At 50.2% G+C, this 16,134-nt stretch overlaps 1 protein-coding gene across 2 annotated transcripts in view; it reads right to left on the minus strand.

Moving 5' to 3' along the window:
* ZXDC (ZXD family zinc finger C) overlaps positions 1 to 16,134 on the minus strand; it is a 38,761-nt gene that overhangs the window by 8,414 nt on the left and 14,213 nt on the right. Inside the window, exons 3-8 of one of the 2 annotated variants that reach the window (XM_044300868.1) lie at positions 15,103 to 15,181; positions 13,421 to 13,551; positions 13,122 to 13,286; positions 10,605 to 11,266; positions 2,513 to 2,594; positions 1,080 to 1,682 (exon numbers count right to left, since the gene is read on the minus strand). In XM_044300868.1, coding sequence (XP_044156803.1) covers positions 1,660 to 1,682; positions 2,513 to 2,594; positions 10,605 to 11,266; positions 13,122 to 13,286; positions 13,421 to 13,551; positions 15,103 to 15,181 — 1,142 coding nt within the window. In that variant the 3' untranslated portion in view covers positions 1,080 to 1,659. Of the gene's footprint in view, positions 1 to 1,079; positions 1,683 to 2,512; positions 2,595 to 10,604; positions 11,267 to 13,121; positions 13,287 to 13,420; positions 13,552 to 15,102; positions 15,182 to 16,134 lie in introns of those variants that run through there. The other variant, XM_044300867.1, reaches the window with a different exon arrangement.

Below are 16,134 nucleotides of genomic sequence, written 5' to 3' on the forward strand. Positions count from 1 at the left end.
AATGGTGCAGTCACCCTGATCAATACATTTGGGGAGTTCTCAGGCCTGCGAATCAATTGGGAGAAATCAGTTTATATGCCTCTAGGCAAGACAAATTGGTCAGGCCCCCCCCCCACATAGAAAGATTAAAAAGGTGGTTGAGACATTCAAGTATCTGGGGGTGAATATTACTAAGAGACACTCCCAAGCTCTATCCCTTAATATCTACCCATTAAAGGATCATATATGGAATAAGATCCTAAATTGGAAAACACTACCTATCTCGGTGGCAGGACGCATTAACCTAATCAAGGTGATGTCTGCCCTCCAACATTCAGGGTTACCCATACCCAAGCCGATATTTAGAGAAATAGACTCCATGACCAGAGTTTTTATATGGGGGAGATCACGGGCCATACTAAGTTTAGATACACTAAAAGGCCCAAAACAGAAGGTGGCATCTACCAGATTACTATGTATATTATATTGCAGGGCAATTGAGACTTATTAGAACATGGTATACTGCGGAGGAACTACCTACTTCAGAGTACTTCCTGATGTGCTTCCTGGACCGCCACTCCTTATGGCCAGTCCTGTAGATGCCACCTAAATTCAGAAAACCATTGTTACAGCTGCATAAGCTGGCACAGTCTATCTGGAGAGAAGCAAAAACAGTAACCCAGTTCACGGGAGTGGTCTCAGATATACCTTTATGGGCCAATCAATCGCTACCACTGATACAAGCAGCCATGGGGGCTGATTGATGGCAAGCGGCAGAGGTGAGGACTCTCGGGGATATATACAATCAGGGTGTACTGATGACATTCGAAGAGCTGACCCAAAAATATAATATTGCTCGCACCCACTTCTTTTCATACCTACAACTTAGGTCAACCATACAAGCCACAGTCCTGAGCACCAATACCACAATCTCAAAATACCCACTAATGGGGGTTGTTAAAACCCAGGGCCCCAGAGGACCAGTGTCAGCAATTTATTCCCACTTAGTGCAAGCAAAGGTCAAGAACGGCCCTCTCAAGGTGATTGATAAATGGAAAAGAAAGATACCCACACTCACAGAGGAGTCCATAGCAGATTTATTGGAATCACATCTACAAGTATCGCCAGCAGTTAATAACAAAATCATACAACTATACATTATTCAAACATATTTAACGCCAACTAGGCTATACAGAATGGGCAGGGGCTTCATCTACTGCATGTCCGCGATGTGGGGAGCTAGACGCAGATTTCTGGCATATGATATGGAGTTGTAGTCCAATTGCCACGTTTTGGAGAGAGGTGACTGCCTTTCTATCCAATTTGCTGCCGGTCCAGAAAGAGTGCACTCCTGAGATTTGTCTGCTTGGACTCATAGGTGAAGATAACTGGGATCACTACATGACAATATTCTTGAGAGATTCACTATTCATGGCACGCAAATGTATTGCTCTGAGATGGTATGACCCCAATACACCGACCATATCCATATGGAAATTGCAAATCAACCAAATAATACCATATTTAGTGTTGGTGTATAAACACCATAATAAACCCCCAAAAATTTGAGAAAGTCTGGGGCCTCTGGTGCAACTCTCCGCATACACTGTACTCAGCCCCAAGAATGCGGCAGGCACTGACAGCAGCCCAAGGATCTCCGGATCAGTCTGTTTAGTGGAGTCACAAAAATGTTCTGTATAAACCTTCAATAATAGATAAGAAACATTATAGCAAAGCAGCAGAGGACTGAATTATATATGTGAAATGGACTTGATTTATCTGTGTACACCATGACATGCAATGTGGTTGTAAGTTGTTGCTGTTCTTTCTTTTGTGTCAATAAAAATAAAAAATAAAATAAAAGATATGCTGCCTGAAGACTTCCGGGTAGGCGTGATGACGTCACTCCAGCGCTGCGTTCTAACGGTAGAACGCAGCGCACCGCAGCCGGAAGTAGGATTGGGGCACACTCCCTGCCTGGGAACGCCCCCAGCCACCGAATACCCAACACATGGCCCTCTTCTATAGCGGGGAGCCCGGGGCAGCCAGCACACGCCGGACTAACGCCATAGCGGAAGGAGGAGCAGTATTGCAGTGCTCCGGGATCCTTCCCCCTGCAGGGGCCCTCCGGAAGAACCGGGCGACTTACCAAAGGCCCTGCGCACTGTCGATCTCCACCTGCCTTTTTATGGACAGGAAAACAACTGGTTACGGTAAAGGGGAGGGGGCTTTTATACAATGATCTTCCGTTGTTTAACTGCCCCGGAAGAGGCGGGTACCCTCCAGGAAGTGCCGTTGTAGAGGCATGGGGAATTTTTTTATTATTACTAGACAGGCACTTTACTTCACAATAGCACTCACTTTTACCAACATGTAATTATGTTGCCCAAGGATATCATCCATATCTGTATTGAACTGCAGGTGCAATGGAAACCGCACAGACCACAAGAATCATTATAAATCATGTAAAAATCTACCACCATAGATGAAATAACTATTACTACCAATTATATGAACCTGACTCTTGGCTTACCTGAGCTGCTTGCGCTCCCCTTCTTTTTGCTCTTGGCTAGCTGAATGGCTCTGTAGTCTGTCCTCGCTGAGCCCCCACTCTCCTGAAAAAGGAAAGCAAAGGTTTTACAGCTTTCCCAATGGACGGCCCAGCTACCTTTTAAAAAGTGCAGATGATTAGATGAGAGTAGACCTAATTCACGGGATGTCACAAATCTTACTGAAGGCAGATGTCAAGGATCAAGCATTTTAAAATAATACATGCATAATCCCTCTCCCCCTCCCAAACATCTGCTTTCCTGGACATCCCCGTACACATTTGATTGTGGTCAGATCCTTGTTTGGTTTATTGCTCCCCTAGGCGATGAACTGCAAGGCCATTGAAAAGATGCAAATGCAAATTAACCCCTGAGTGCAATGATGGCAGTGTCTTTGCACCCACAGGCTCAGCTCCCTGTCTCCTATGCGGTGTCCCCAACATTGTGATAGGCAGGCCAATACACATTCATATCTTGCCCTGAAGTCTCATGGGAGCCAGTTTGTCATATGCATAGTAAAGGGGTGGAGACCGCCAGTCACAGGGGCAATCTCCTTCCTTATACTACGCATGTGCCAAACGTGCTGCTGCAAGACTTCAGGGCCAGGTGTGACTATGGCTTGTCTGTCAGAGTAGCACAGGAGACAGGGAACAGAGCCTCTGGGTGCAACAACACCGCCCTTTATTGCACCTACTGGATAATTAGCATATTTTAAAAAAGCCTTTTTTCTACAGATTGCAATTTCAACTACTTATAAGTGATTACAGATGCCATTTAACTCACGCAGAAATACAAATGTGAAAAAGTCTAAGGCTACTGTCACACTGACGTTTTGGCTTTCCGTTTGCGAGATCCGTCATGGGCTCTCACAAGCGGTCTAAAACAGATCAGTTTTTGCCCTAATGTATTCTGAATGGAAAAGGATCCGCTCAGAATGCATCAGTTTGCCTCCGTTCAGTCACCAGTCCGCTTCGGAGGCGGACACCAAAACGCTGCTTGCAGTGTTTTGGTGTCCGCCTGACGATGCTGAGGGAAACGGACACACAATGTAAGTCAATGGGGACAAATCCGTTTTCTCTGACACAATCTGGCACAATAGAAAACAGATCCGTCCTCCATTGACTTTCAATGGTGTTCAAGACGGATCCGTCTTGGCTATGTTAAAGGGAACCTGTCACCAGGATTTTGTGTATAGAGCTGAGGACATGGGTTGCTAGATGGCCCATGTGTGCTTTTGTTGGGTAAAAAAAAAAAGGAGATTTTTGTATAACTTACCAGTTAAATCTCTTTCTCGCTCTTCCTTGGGGGACACAGACCTTGGGTATAGCTCAGCTCCCTAGGAGGCGTGACACTAAGTAAAACTGTTAAGCCCCTCCTCCATCAGCTATACCCTCAGCCTGGAGATAGAGGCTACCAGTTGCGTGTCCAAGTAGTGAAAGGATAACAACCAATAACGGAAACAACCAGCCAGCAACCCAACGGGGCGCCAGACCATAACCCTGTAACCAAACACAGAAGGGTGGGTGCTGTGTCCCCCAAGGAAGAGCGAGAAAGAGATTTAACTGGTAAGTTATACAAAAATCTCCTTTTCTCGCCCATTTTCCTTGGGGGACACAGACCTTGGGACGTTCAAGAGCAGTCCAAGAAGGGAGGGACCACAAACCCAAGGCGGAACACCACCAGAGCATCAGGAAACCGCTGCCTGCAAAACCAGGCGGCCCAAAGCAGCATCCGCTGATGCATGCGTATGCACTCTATAGAACCTTGTGAAAGTGTGCAGAGAGGACCAAGTGGCTGCTTTGCACAACTGTTCAGCCGAGGCCCGATGCCTCTGCGCCCAGGAAGCTCCGACTGCTCTGGTGGAATGAGCAGTGACGCTGAAAGGCGGAGCTCTACCCTTGGCTCGATAAGCCTCAGACACCGCCAGTTTAATGAAACGGGCAATAGCCACCTTGGAGACCGCCAAACCCTTGCGCGAACCCTCCGGAACCACAAACAGGGAGTCCGTGCGCCGAAAGGATCCGGTGACCTCCAGATAAATCTTCAACGGAAGGACGATGTCCTCATTGACGTGAAAGGCGGAGACCACCTTTGGCAGGAAGGACGGGACAGGCCGAAGCACAACCTTATCCTGGTGGAAGATCAGGAAAGGTTCGGAGCAAGAAAGAGCCGCTAACTCCGACACCCGTCGGAGAGATGTGATGGCCACAAGAAACATGACCTTGCAGGACAGAAGGCGAAGGGAGACCTCCCGTAAAGGCTCGAAGGGGGCTGATTGGAGCGCCGAGAGCACCACATTCAGGTCCCAGGATGGAACTGGAGGGCGGTACGGCGGAACAGAGTGAGCCACCCCTTGTAAGAAGGTCTTAATTGGCCCCAGAGGGGCCAGGGGACGCTGGAGAAGAATAGACAGCGCCGAAATCTGTCCCTTCAGAGAACTGAGGCTCAGCCCCAGGTCCAGACCCGACTGGAGGAAGGACAGGATCGTGGGAAGAGAAAACCGGAGAGGTGGGATGCTCCGGGACTCACAGAACCCCAGATAGGACCTCCAAACCCGATAGTAGATCCTAGAGGACACGGGCTTACGAGCACGGATCATGGTGCGGACTACGTCCGCGGAGAAACCCCGTCGCGTTAAGACGGCGGTCTCAATAGCCACGCCGTCAAACGTAGCGAGCCTAAATGCTCGTGGAAGATCGGTCCCTGAGAGAGAAGGTCTTCCCTGGAGGGCAGTGGCCACGGTGCGTCTGCCAACAGCAACATTAGGTCGGCGTACCAAGACCGGCGGGGCCAATCCGGGGCGATCAGAATCGCGGGAACGCCCTCTGCCGCGATCCTCCGAAGAACCCGTGGCAGGAGGGGGAAAGGAGGAAAGACGTACAGAAGGGAGAATTCGCGCCACGGAAGGACGAGCGCGTCGGCGCCGTACGCCTTCGGGTCCCGTGCCCTGGCCAGGTATCGGGGGACCTTGTGGTTGAATTGGGAAGCCATGAGGTCCACGTCGGGGCGACCCCAGCGAAGACAAAGGGCTTCGAACACCTCTGGGTGCAGGGACCATTCTCCCGGGTCGATGGTGGACCGGCTCAGGAAATCCGCCGCCCAGTTGTCCACCCCCGGGATGTAAATCGCGGATAAGGCCGGCACATGCGCCTCCGCCCAGAGGAGAATGAGGGTCACCTCTTGCATCGCTGCAGCGCTGCGAGTGCCTCCCTGATGGTTTATGTATGCCACAGCCGTGGCATTGTCCGATTGGATCCGAACAGGGTGGCCCCTCAGTAGATGGGTCCAGTGTCTGAGGGACAGAAGAATCGCCCTCAGTTCCAGAATATTGATTGGAAGTCTGGACTCCGATAGAGACCAAACGCCCTGGACGGACCGGGGAGGGAAAACCCCCCCCCACCCCCGTAAGCTGGCATCGGTGGTAATCACCAGCCAGTTCAGTGGGAGGAAGGACCTCCCCCGTAGAGGGATATGCAACCACCAGCTGAGGGAAGCCCGAGCCAGGGGAGGCAGAAGAAAGGTCCTGTCCAGACTCCTCGGTGATTTGTCCCAGGCCGACAGAATTGCCCTCTGAAAGGTGCGGGATCGGAATTGTGCGAACGGCACCGCTTCGAAACAGGCAACCATCTTCCCCAACAACCGCATGCTGGATCTGAGGGAAGGGCGGTGATGACGGAGGAGACTGCGAACAGACCCGCAAAGGGCCAGACGCTTGTCCGACGGGAGGCGGACCTCCGCCAACTCCGTATCCAGGAGCATCCCCAGGAAGATCAGTCGTCTGGAGGGGGTAAGAGAAGACTTGGGGTGGTTGATGATCCAACCGAACCGCGTCAGGGTCTCCAGAGTGAGTCCCACACTGCCGGATGCCTGAGAGAAGGAGGGTGCCTTGACCAAGATGTCGTCCAAGTAAGGGAGAAGAAAAACACTTCTTGAACGCAGAAGGGCCAAGACAGGGGCCAGGACCTTGGTGAATACTCGAGGAGCCGTCGCCAGACCAAAGGGAAGGGCGACGAATTGGAAGTGATCGTCCCCCACCGCGAAGCGCAGGAAGCGGTGATGACATGGAGCAACCGGAACGTGGAGATATGCATCCTGAACGTCGATTGAGGCCATGAAATCCCCTCTTTCCAGGGAGGCCACTGCGGACCTGAGAGACTCCATCCGGAATCTCTGCAGTCGGAGAAAACGGTTCAGGCGCTTTAGGTCCAAGATCGGTCGCACTGAGCCTTCCTTCTTGGGAACCACAAAGAGGTTCGAGTAGAACCCCCTGAACCTTTCCGTCGGAGGCACGGAGGCGACGACACCCTTGTCCATTAGAGAGCGAATGGCCGTGAAGAAGGCGGCCGCTCGTACGGGATCCCGCGGAGGACGGGACCGGAAGAAACGGTCTGGCGGAATGGACGCAAATTCGATCTTGTATCCGCAAGATACAATCTCGAGCGCCCATGCGTCTGAGATGTGGGCCCGCCATACGTTCCTGAACAGTAGAAGGCGGCCCCCCACCCGGGTGGGTGGGGGCGCACCTTCAGGCAGAGGGCTGCTGGCCTGTGGGAGCCCGTGTGGGCTGGGGCTTGCGCCAGGTAGATTGCGTCCGAAAAAACGGCTTCTTGCGTCTATCCTGGGCTGGGCCAGAGGAAGAAGAACCGGCCGCGGGTCTAGACCCGGTGGGCTTGCGAAAGGACCGAAAACGGGACGAACCAGCGCGACCACGGGGGGCGCCCCTCGGCCTGGACTGGGGGAGGTGAGTACTCTTCCCACCCGTGGCCTCAGATATAAGTTCGTCCAGACGGGTTCCGAACAAGCGGGAACCCGTGAATGGTAGGCCAGCCAAAGAGCGTTTGGAAGCGGCGTCCGCCGCCCAAACCTTCAGCCAGAGTTCCCTCCTGACAGAAACTGCCAGGGCAGAGGAACGGGCAATGAGGGCACCCGCATCAAGAGAGGCCTCACAGACAAATTTTCCGGCCTGGACAATTAGTTGGGCTAAGGAACGGAGGTCCTGTAGAGGGACGTCCGACCCTAACTCCCGTTCCAGTTGCAAACCCCATTCAGAGACCGCTTTACCAGCCCAGGCGGAGGCAAAGACCGGTCTAAGGGCCGAACCAGAGGCAGTAAATATGGCCTTGGAGAGGGATTCCGTACGACGGTCCTCAGCAGACTGGAGGGAAGATCCGTCTTGTACAGGAATAGTAGTGCTTTTGGACAGGCGAGCCACGGGAGGATCAACCTTAGGCGGGGACGTCCACGTGGTCACAGAATCCGCTGGAAAGGGATAACAAATGTCCAGCTTTTTGGGTGTAACAAAGCGGACGTTAGGCCGGGTCCAAGCCTTGGACACCACAGAAGAAAAATCAGCGTGGATGGGAAAGACCTTGGAGGCCTGTCTGGGGCGAAGAAAGGACACGCCGGCCTGTTCAGAGCTGGGGGGGTCATCGTGTATGTGAAAGGTATCACGGATGCTAGTGATAAGATGCCCCACCGCGGACGCCAATTTGGACGGAAGCTCTGAGTCCATGTCCACGTCCGAATCCGCCAGTTCTCCCTCAGAAGGCGTATCCCTTTGAGAGGATAGACTTGACTGAGCTCGCACGCATGGCGGAGAGAGCGAAGCATCTGGAGAAGATGTGCGCTCAACCCTTGAACGTTTCTGAATATGCCGGGCCCTGGAAGATTCGCTGGGAGGCAGGGAATCAGTGGGGGCGGCAGAAACGGTAGTCCCAGCGGGTGCGACAGGGATTGTGGCAGCCTGCGGGAGAGGCGGTCTATCCACGAGACGGCCCACTACGTGTGTAAGGCTTTCCACCGCCTGAGACAGAGACCTAGCCCAGTCAGGGGGTTCAGAGGCACCGGGGGGCGCAGCAGAAAGCGGGCCCTGCACCGGGGCCTGACATGCAAGGCAATGCGGCTCAGATTGCCCACGCGGAAAAAGTTCCTTGCAGGCGGTACAGGCATGGTACCAGGGTTTGGGGGCACCCGTGGGATCTGACATGTTGAAAAAAGTGGTCGTACCCTGATACAGAGACCACAAGGGGTTGCAGCAGCTATGACCAGGAGGGTTAGGAGAGGGTTAACTGTCCTACCAGTGTCAGAAGAACGTCAGGAGTGAAGTCCAGATCAACAGCTGCAGAAAGGCAGCAACAGCAGAGAGCGTGCGTCCCAGAAACGCAATCTATGCACCAGGAGTCTCCCACGTGGCTCAGCTTCCAGAACGGAGTGAGGAAGCGCGGCAAAAAACCTCAGCAGAGGCGCGGGAAGAAGCTCCGCCCCCTACACGTTTGAATGTCTCCTGTGAAGGAGAACGTAACTCCGCCCCCAATGACGCGCGCGCGCGCGAAAAAAAAAAAAAAAAAAAAGAGCACGCCCCCTGCTGCCGTGACTCTCAGGTTTATGCAGGAGCGTGAAAAACGAAAAACTTTTGTCCGTAGAATAAGGCCCGCAGGCCCAAGTGCGCGGCGATATGCAGGTGGGTGACCTCACCGAGCCTCCTCTGTCACAATGTCCCCCGCCGAGCCCGAACCGCCGATGTCGGGCCTAAGCCCCGCCCCCCGATCACGCACGGAGCGGCGGCGGCGGGGAGGGAGAAGGATGTCAGGAGAGTAATCCGGGCCCTATAAACAGCGTGGGGAATCAGCCATTGGGGAGCGGAAGCAGCCGCAGATGGGGAGATCTACAGAGCGCTCAAATGACGACCACGGGTGCCCCCCCAAACCCAGTGCAATAGGGACAGGGTATGGGCTGGAAAAGCCATCTTACCTGTCTTCACCCTCAGTTCCTTCCAGCAGGGTCGCCCCTTCAGCTACTGGCACCGCAGTGGCAGGAAGCTGGGAGAGGGGCTTTGCGTGCGGGCGACCCCCTAGCTGGCGGGATGTAGGGGAGCCATTGCTGCCCAGATCCCCTATTGCTTCTGTGGGGGAGGCAGCAGTGCAGATAGTTGGCACTGGCGCAGCTCACCCCGGGAGAGCAGAGAGGCCAATGCGTCTCTGGTATCCCTAGGAAAAAACAAAAGGAAAATACAAATTAGAGAAAAAATTACAACAAGGAGAAAACAGCCCTGCAGTAGCAGGGAGTGTCTTGCCTCCTTGGACACTAAGCTAAAACTGGTAGCCTCTATCTCCAGGCTGAGGGTATAGCTGATGGAGGAGGGGCTTAACAGTTTTACTTAGTGTCACGCCTCCTAGGGAGCTGAGCTATACCCAAGGTCTGTGTCCCCCAAGGAAAATGGGCGAGAAAACGATTTGATACATATGCAAATTAACCTGAGATGAGTCCTGTCCCTGACTCATTAACCTGAGATGAGTCCTGTACGTAAGATGGGTCAGGACTCATCTCAGGTTAATTTGCATATATGTATATATATCAAATCAGTTTTTTTTTTACACAATAAAAGCACACAGAGCTATGGGGACTGGGTATTGCGGATATGCTAGCGGCAATCTAGCAACCCATGTCCTCAGCTCTATACACAAAATCCCGGTGACAGGTTCCCTTTAAAGATAATACAAACTGATCAGTTCTGAACGGATGCAGACGTTTGTATTATCAGAACGGATCAGTCTGTGCAGATCCATGATGGATCTGCACCAAACGCGAGTGTGAAAGTAGCCTAAAATAGCTTCAAAGCCAAGCAATCAGCCTAAACTCAATTACTGCATTTCTGGCAATTCCCAAAACCCTTTTACAGAAGTGCTACTACATGGGCAACCCTAAAGCAGGACAGAACATGGTGTCACTAGGAGGTTCTCGAGCATGGCAAAACCAGATTACAGAATCTTCATCTTAATTCAACTTTTACTTGCCCCTTCGACCCACATCCAGAGCTGGCTCCCGACTGCTTCTCTCCACGGCCTCAGTTGCTCCACTGGGCTCCCTGGATGTAAACCTCCTGCGTAATGTCACAGCAGCCAATCACTGGCCACAGCGTCAAACAGGAAGTCTATATCCAGGGAGCCCAGAGGAGCAGCAGTTAAGTATGCTTCACTTCCCAGGTCTGCTGGGGGGGGAAAGGAGTTTGCCAAAAACACTGCTAAAGGTGCACAAGCCTGTACATGACCAGAAAAACTAAAAGGTGTGCAGGCTTACCAAAATAGAGTTTCCAGCTACTGGGCTAAAGTCTATGTCCTTCTGAGAGCTGTAGTTGCCTGTCTGCGGGAACACAAACTGTGTTACCACTTTACTCCCCTCCTGTTGGCTCACAACCTCTGAAGCTGGAAGAAGACTTCCGTCCGTTTTGGTCTGTGTCATCAATTCCGATATGGATCCGTTTGTGCCCAGAGTAACTGAAGGTGTTAAAGTTGTGGAATCAATAGTAAGGTTATTTGTGGATGTAAGTGCATGAATGTCCTGGTTCGATCCTCTCATTGACAAAGAAGCCAAAGAGCCTAAGGCCTCTGCATTTACCGTCTGTACATCATCCAGCTGCTGAAGAATGGAAGCTGCTGCTCCTAGCAGGAGGGAGCTCTCCAGGCCGCTGTTGTTCTCATTGTTGGACACCAATACCAAGGGGTCGACAGGATGGACCAGAGAGTTATTGTTGGCCGACAGGTTGCCTCCTAACGTAGATCTTACAGAAGACACATCAATGGTCAATATTCCAGAGTTAACCAGGGTCAGGTCAGCAGAGATTCCTGACCCATTTGAGGACACGTTGGTGAATAGAGAGGAGAGGTCCAGGTTACTTAAGTCACTCTGTCCAGAGTTTGTCAGTTCACTACTGGGAGTGAGGGAACTTGCAGCTTCAAGATCTGTAATACATAAAAGAAAATATTACAACTAAAATAAATTAAACTTTCATGTATTTATGAACCTTATAGAAAAGAAGTCTATTCCACTTAGGGGTTTGTCCTACTAAAAACACATCTATCCACAGGGCAGAAGAGGATAAGGCCGAATTCACACGTCTGTGGAACACGGTCCGCAAAATACCGGATTGGCATCCTGCTGAGTGCAGGAGCGCACGGCGTCATTGGTTGCTATACAGTAATACACTTGTATAGATCATGACGCCGTGCGCTTCTGCACGCAGCATGATGCCAGTCCAGTATCTCGCGGACAGTGTTCCACGGACTTGTGAATTCAGCCTAAGGGACAAGTGTCTGACTTGTAGGGGTGCAGCTGCTGGGGCCAGAGGTCACACTACATTTTTTCCAGAAGCGTAAAAATAGTCCCCTTTAGGCTAGGTCTACACGACGACATTTGTTGCGCGACATTTTGTTGCAGTAATGTTGCGCGACAATTTTTATAATGGCAGTCTATGGTGTCGCACTGCAACATGCTGCGACGCAACAGTCGCAGAAAATCCATTCGAGATGGATTTTTCAGCGATTGTTGCGTCGCAGTGCAACACCATAGACTGCCATTATAAAAATTGTTGCACAACATTAGTGCAACAAAATGTTGCACCCTGTCGCGCGACAAATGTCGTTGTGTAGACCTAGCCTTAACAATTTTGAGGAGTATTTTTAGCCGAGGAGGAGTACAATGATATATATAATGCATATGCCCACATAACGTTATAAGACTGATATGCACGGAACCATTGCTAGTCTCCAATGCAGAAATAAAATGTAGACAGTTTTACATTTATCCAACATCATACAGTAAACATAAGACCACTGCCGCCACACACGGGGCCCGCCTGACGCCACTATATACATAGTACATACACAGCTCCACCACATGCGCATTACACAGATAGTTTACTATATACACATTCTATACAAAGCTCTGATACATATCCATTACACAGATGGAACTACTTTGTGCACATTACAGACAGAAAACTGTACAATAGACTGGTTACACTGACATAGCTCTGCTTTTAACACACCTTCCATACATAAAGTACCTCTGCATTCTCCACCAGCACAGTCCTACACGGAGCCTGTGTTCCCCTAACTCCTCCCACACACATGGCTGACCACATGACTGTGACATCACCACAGGTCCTGTAACCACAATGTAGTGTTTAGTCCAGACTCTGGAGCTGCTCCTGGTGAGAGAGATGTCCGTGAGGGGTGGGGCTTGTTGAGAGAGGGGCGGGGCTTCACGTGTGCCAGACCTGGCAGCTTCTTACAGCGCTCCCGACTAGAAAAAGACCATGCGTAAAAATATGCACAAGTCTTTTTCCAGACAGTAAAATGGCCTGAACAGGCGCCTGTGACGCTTCTACAGGCGTTATTGCGACCTCTGGTTGTGGACCTCACCAATGGAGAATGGGGGTCCTGAGCTCCCCCATTTCAAATAAAGCAGTGGTACAGCATGTCTGCTGCTGCTCCATTTAACTCTAAGGGACTTCTGGAGATGACAGCCTATCTTAGGCAGTTCCACAAAGCTGAATGGAATTGAAGTGTGGATGTTTGACCACCACTCCATTCAAACCGATTAACACTGGGAGCCTGTTCTTGAACAGTGGGGGCCCAGAAGTTGGACCCCTGCCAAACAGACACTTATCCCTACCTTGTGGATCTGAGATAAGTGCCTTTCATGGGACAAATCCTTTAAAGCTAATACAATATGGCAGGAAACATACCAAATGCATTAAGGTTTTTTTCTAGTCAGTCACTAAAAGCTCGCGTTTATTACAGGCAATGAACCTACCCTGGCCGTGCTGTTTAACCATGTGAGATTTCAGGCTCTGCTTGGAAGTAAATATCTTGCTGCAGTTAGACACTGAACAACGTGTCTTCGAGGCGTCCACATCTTGAAGGTGCTTTTTGGAGTGGATGTACAGGCTGCTTCGGGCCGAGAACTTGGCTCCACAGCCTGAGAGAGAACGACAAGTGAACAGAATGGGAAAGACAACATAAACCATCATCCTGATTAAATCTACTACTAAACAGACAAACATCAGCAGGGTCATCACAACCCAGATACGAGTCACATATATGTAGACTTACCATCTACGGGGCACTCAAAAGGTTTGGTGCCCAGGTGAGTAATTTTGTGACCTTTTAAGTGCTCCGCTCTTGTGAATGACTTTCCACAGCCTTCTACAGGGCACGGATAACGTCTGTCATCTACATGTTTCCTTGAAGAAAATGCAATATGAACAATGAACAACATTAATGACAATATACTGCTTAAATAATTAACAACTGTAAAACATTATTATAAATAGTATGTATACCTTTCCCATGACTTTAAAGGGGTTTCCAGCTATGGGACATTGTTTCGGCTCCCTTCACTGGCCTTAGTGTCCCCATCCTGCTGGACGGATGGGGCCACGTGACCTGGAAATGACTTGGGCACATGTGACTACTGAGACGTGTCATTGACTTCAGCAGTGCACATGAACCCATCCAGAAGTTTACAGGACGGTGACTGGGAGACCAGTGAAGGGAACCAAAACTGAGCAACGGGAGGAGAGTATGATTTTTTTCAAGTGCCCACAGTTAGAAATGTCCCAAAGCTGAACCATCTCTTTTTGGCAGATCCAGCGCTAGACATAGTGATCAGCCGGTATATACAGAACACCAACTACAGACATCTCCTATTTAAGGTCCGGCAGCTGTGCAATTCAAAAGGGAGTACATTTCTATAGGATAAATCCATATGTAGAATATGCATCTAAAATTACTTCTAAAAGTGCAAAAAATGATACATCCAGCAGTGAAGGCCACGGAAATACTACAATATTTTGAGATAAATCCATGTTTAATTCCTCATCATTAAAAGGTTTCTGCTTCTTCAGTCACTTCTGCTACTGTTGATAAATATAAAGGAACCTGGATTCCTTACACAGAGCGAACCCCATGTTTTCAGGTTAGGGCGGTGGAGGAATTTCATTATGGATTCCATTAGAACACAATGTTAGGGTCCATTCAGACGTCCATAGTGCATTGCAGATCCGCAATACACCCGGCCGGCACCCCCGTAGAACTGCCTATTCTTGTCCACAATTGCGGACAATAGGACATGTTCTATTTTTTTCTGGAGCTACAGACCGGAAGATCGGGGGCGCGCTCTGGAAATGCGGAGAGCACCGCATCCATTCCGTCCCCATAAAGAATGAATGGGTCCGCAAGTGTTCGGATGCGGACCCATTATACGGACGTGTCAATAGAGCCCAACGGAAATCTATGTCGGAATCAACAGATTTCCATTCTAATGGAATCCATAACGGAATTCCTCCACCGCCCGAACACTGAACCCATCGAGTTCGCTCATTCCCATTTATGATCAATGGTGGTGTGGGAGTCCAACTTGTGGGACACTGGCAATGAGAATGAATCCCTCCATAGTATTTTACTGCACAACGGCACCCAGGGCCGTCGAAGTGCATGGCAACTGCATCACAGGGCCACCTGAATGGGGTCTGCTGCAGCCAGGTAGCCGGTAGTGCCGCTGTTCCTGAATCAGCTCTGCGCCCCCTTCATTCTCAAGGTCAGTAAGGGGTCACAGACGTCAGACTCCCACGGTATCCTTGCAATATGCCATCACTTTATAAAATGTGAACCCCCTTTTAACATAAGCAGGAGAAAGCAACTAACACCACATGCTAAATTCCAATAGCTTTAATAACTTATTACAAAACATGATCTTTGCTTTGTGATGGTGAGACATGGCAGGTACAAGATACCTTTTATGCCTTAAGAGCTTGGACATGCTTGTGAAGGATGAGCCGCAGCTTTCAAAGTCACAAATAAAAGGTCGTTCACCTGAAACAAGCAAAATCCAGAAATCAATGACTCTGAACACAGATAAGGCTATGTTCACACCGGTCTAAGACATTCCAGCATTCTGTTTCGGCAGAGGTGCAGCATACCGGTATAGCTGGACACCAATGGGGCCCGCCGGATTCCCATTAACTATAATGAGTCCATTGGGCTTCCAGCATGAACAGAATACTGGAACGCCGTATTTAGAAGTGAACGTAACCCAACAATCAGTCGTTATGTGAAAGATCATAAAAAGGTACAAATTAGCTGGAGAGACCACCGCATATAGAAACTCTCAACCAATAAGCAGAAATGGAAGGCACTGAGTTAGAGTCCTACACCCGGCCGACACCCCCAAAGAACTGCCTATTCTTGTCCGCAATTGCGGACAAGAATAGGGCATGTTCTATTTTGTTCTGGAGCCGCGGACCGGAAGATTGGGGGCACGCTCCGGAAATGCGGATGCGGACAGCACACTGCGTGCTGTCTGCATCCATTCCGCGGACGTGTGAACGGACCCTTAATCTGCAGAGCAGCTGAAAACTAGCAGTCAGCCTGCAGACCAGTAAGAAGTCTGTGTTTACAGCAGCCTGTATTCTGTCAGTTGGATGCAAAGAGCAACTTGCTGAATCCACATTCACACGTCCGTTCTGTGGCCCTGCAAAAAAATAGAACATGTCCTATACTTGACCATTCAGCGGACAAGAATAGCCAGTTCTTACAGATGGCAGGACGTTTCATTCCGCAAAAACAGCTACGGCTGTGTGCATGAGCCCTTACTGTGACTAAAGGTGGACATACACAGTCTAAAGTTGATCAAAATAGACAATTTCAACCAAAATTAACGCTCACTTGAGCAAATGACATTTGTCATGTAGAGAAAGTTAATGAAAGGCTCTTCCTAATGTATTGATTCTCCATATTGCCTCTGTTGCTGGCTGGATTTATTTTTC

Source organism: Bufo gargarizans, chromosome 7, assembly GCF_014858855.1.
Source record: "Bufo gargarizans isolate SCDJY-AF-19 chromosome 7, ASM1485885v1, whole genome shotgun sequence".
Taxonomy (NCBI): Eukaryota; Metazoa; Chordata; class Amphibia; order Anura; family Bufonidae; genus Bufo; species Bufo gargarizans.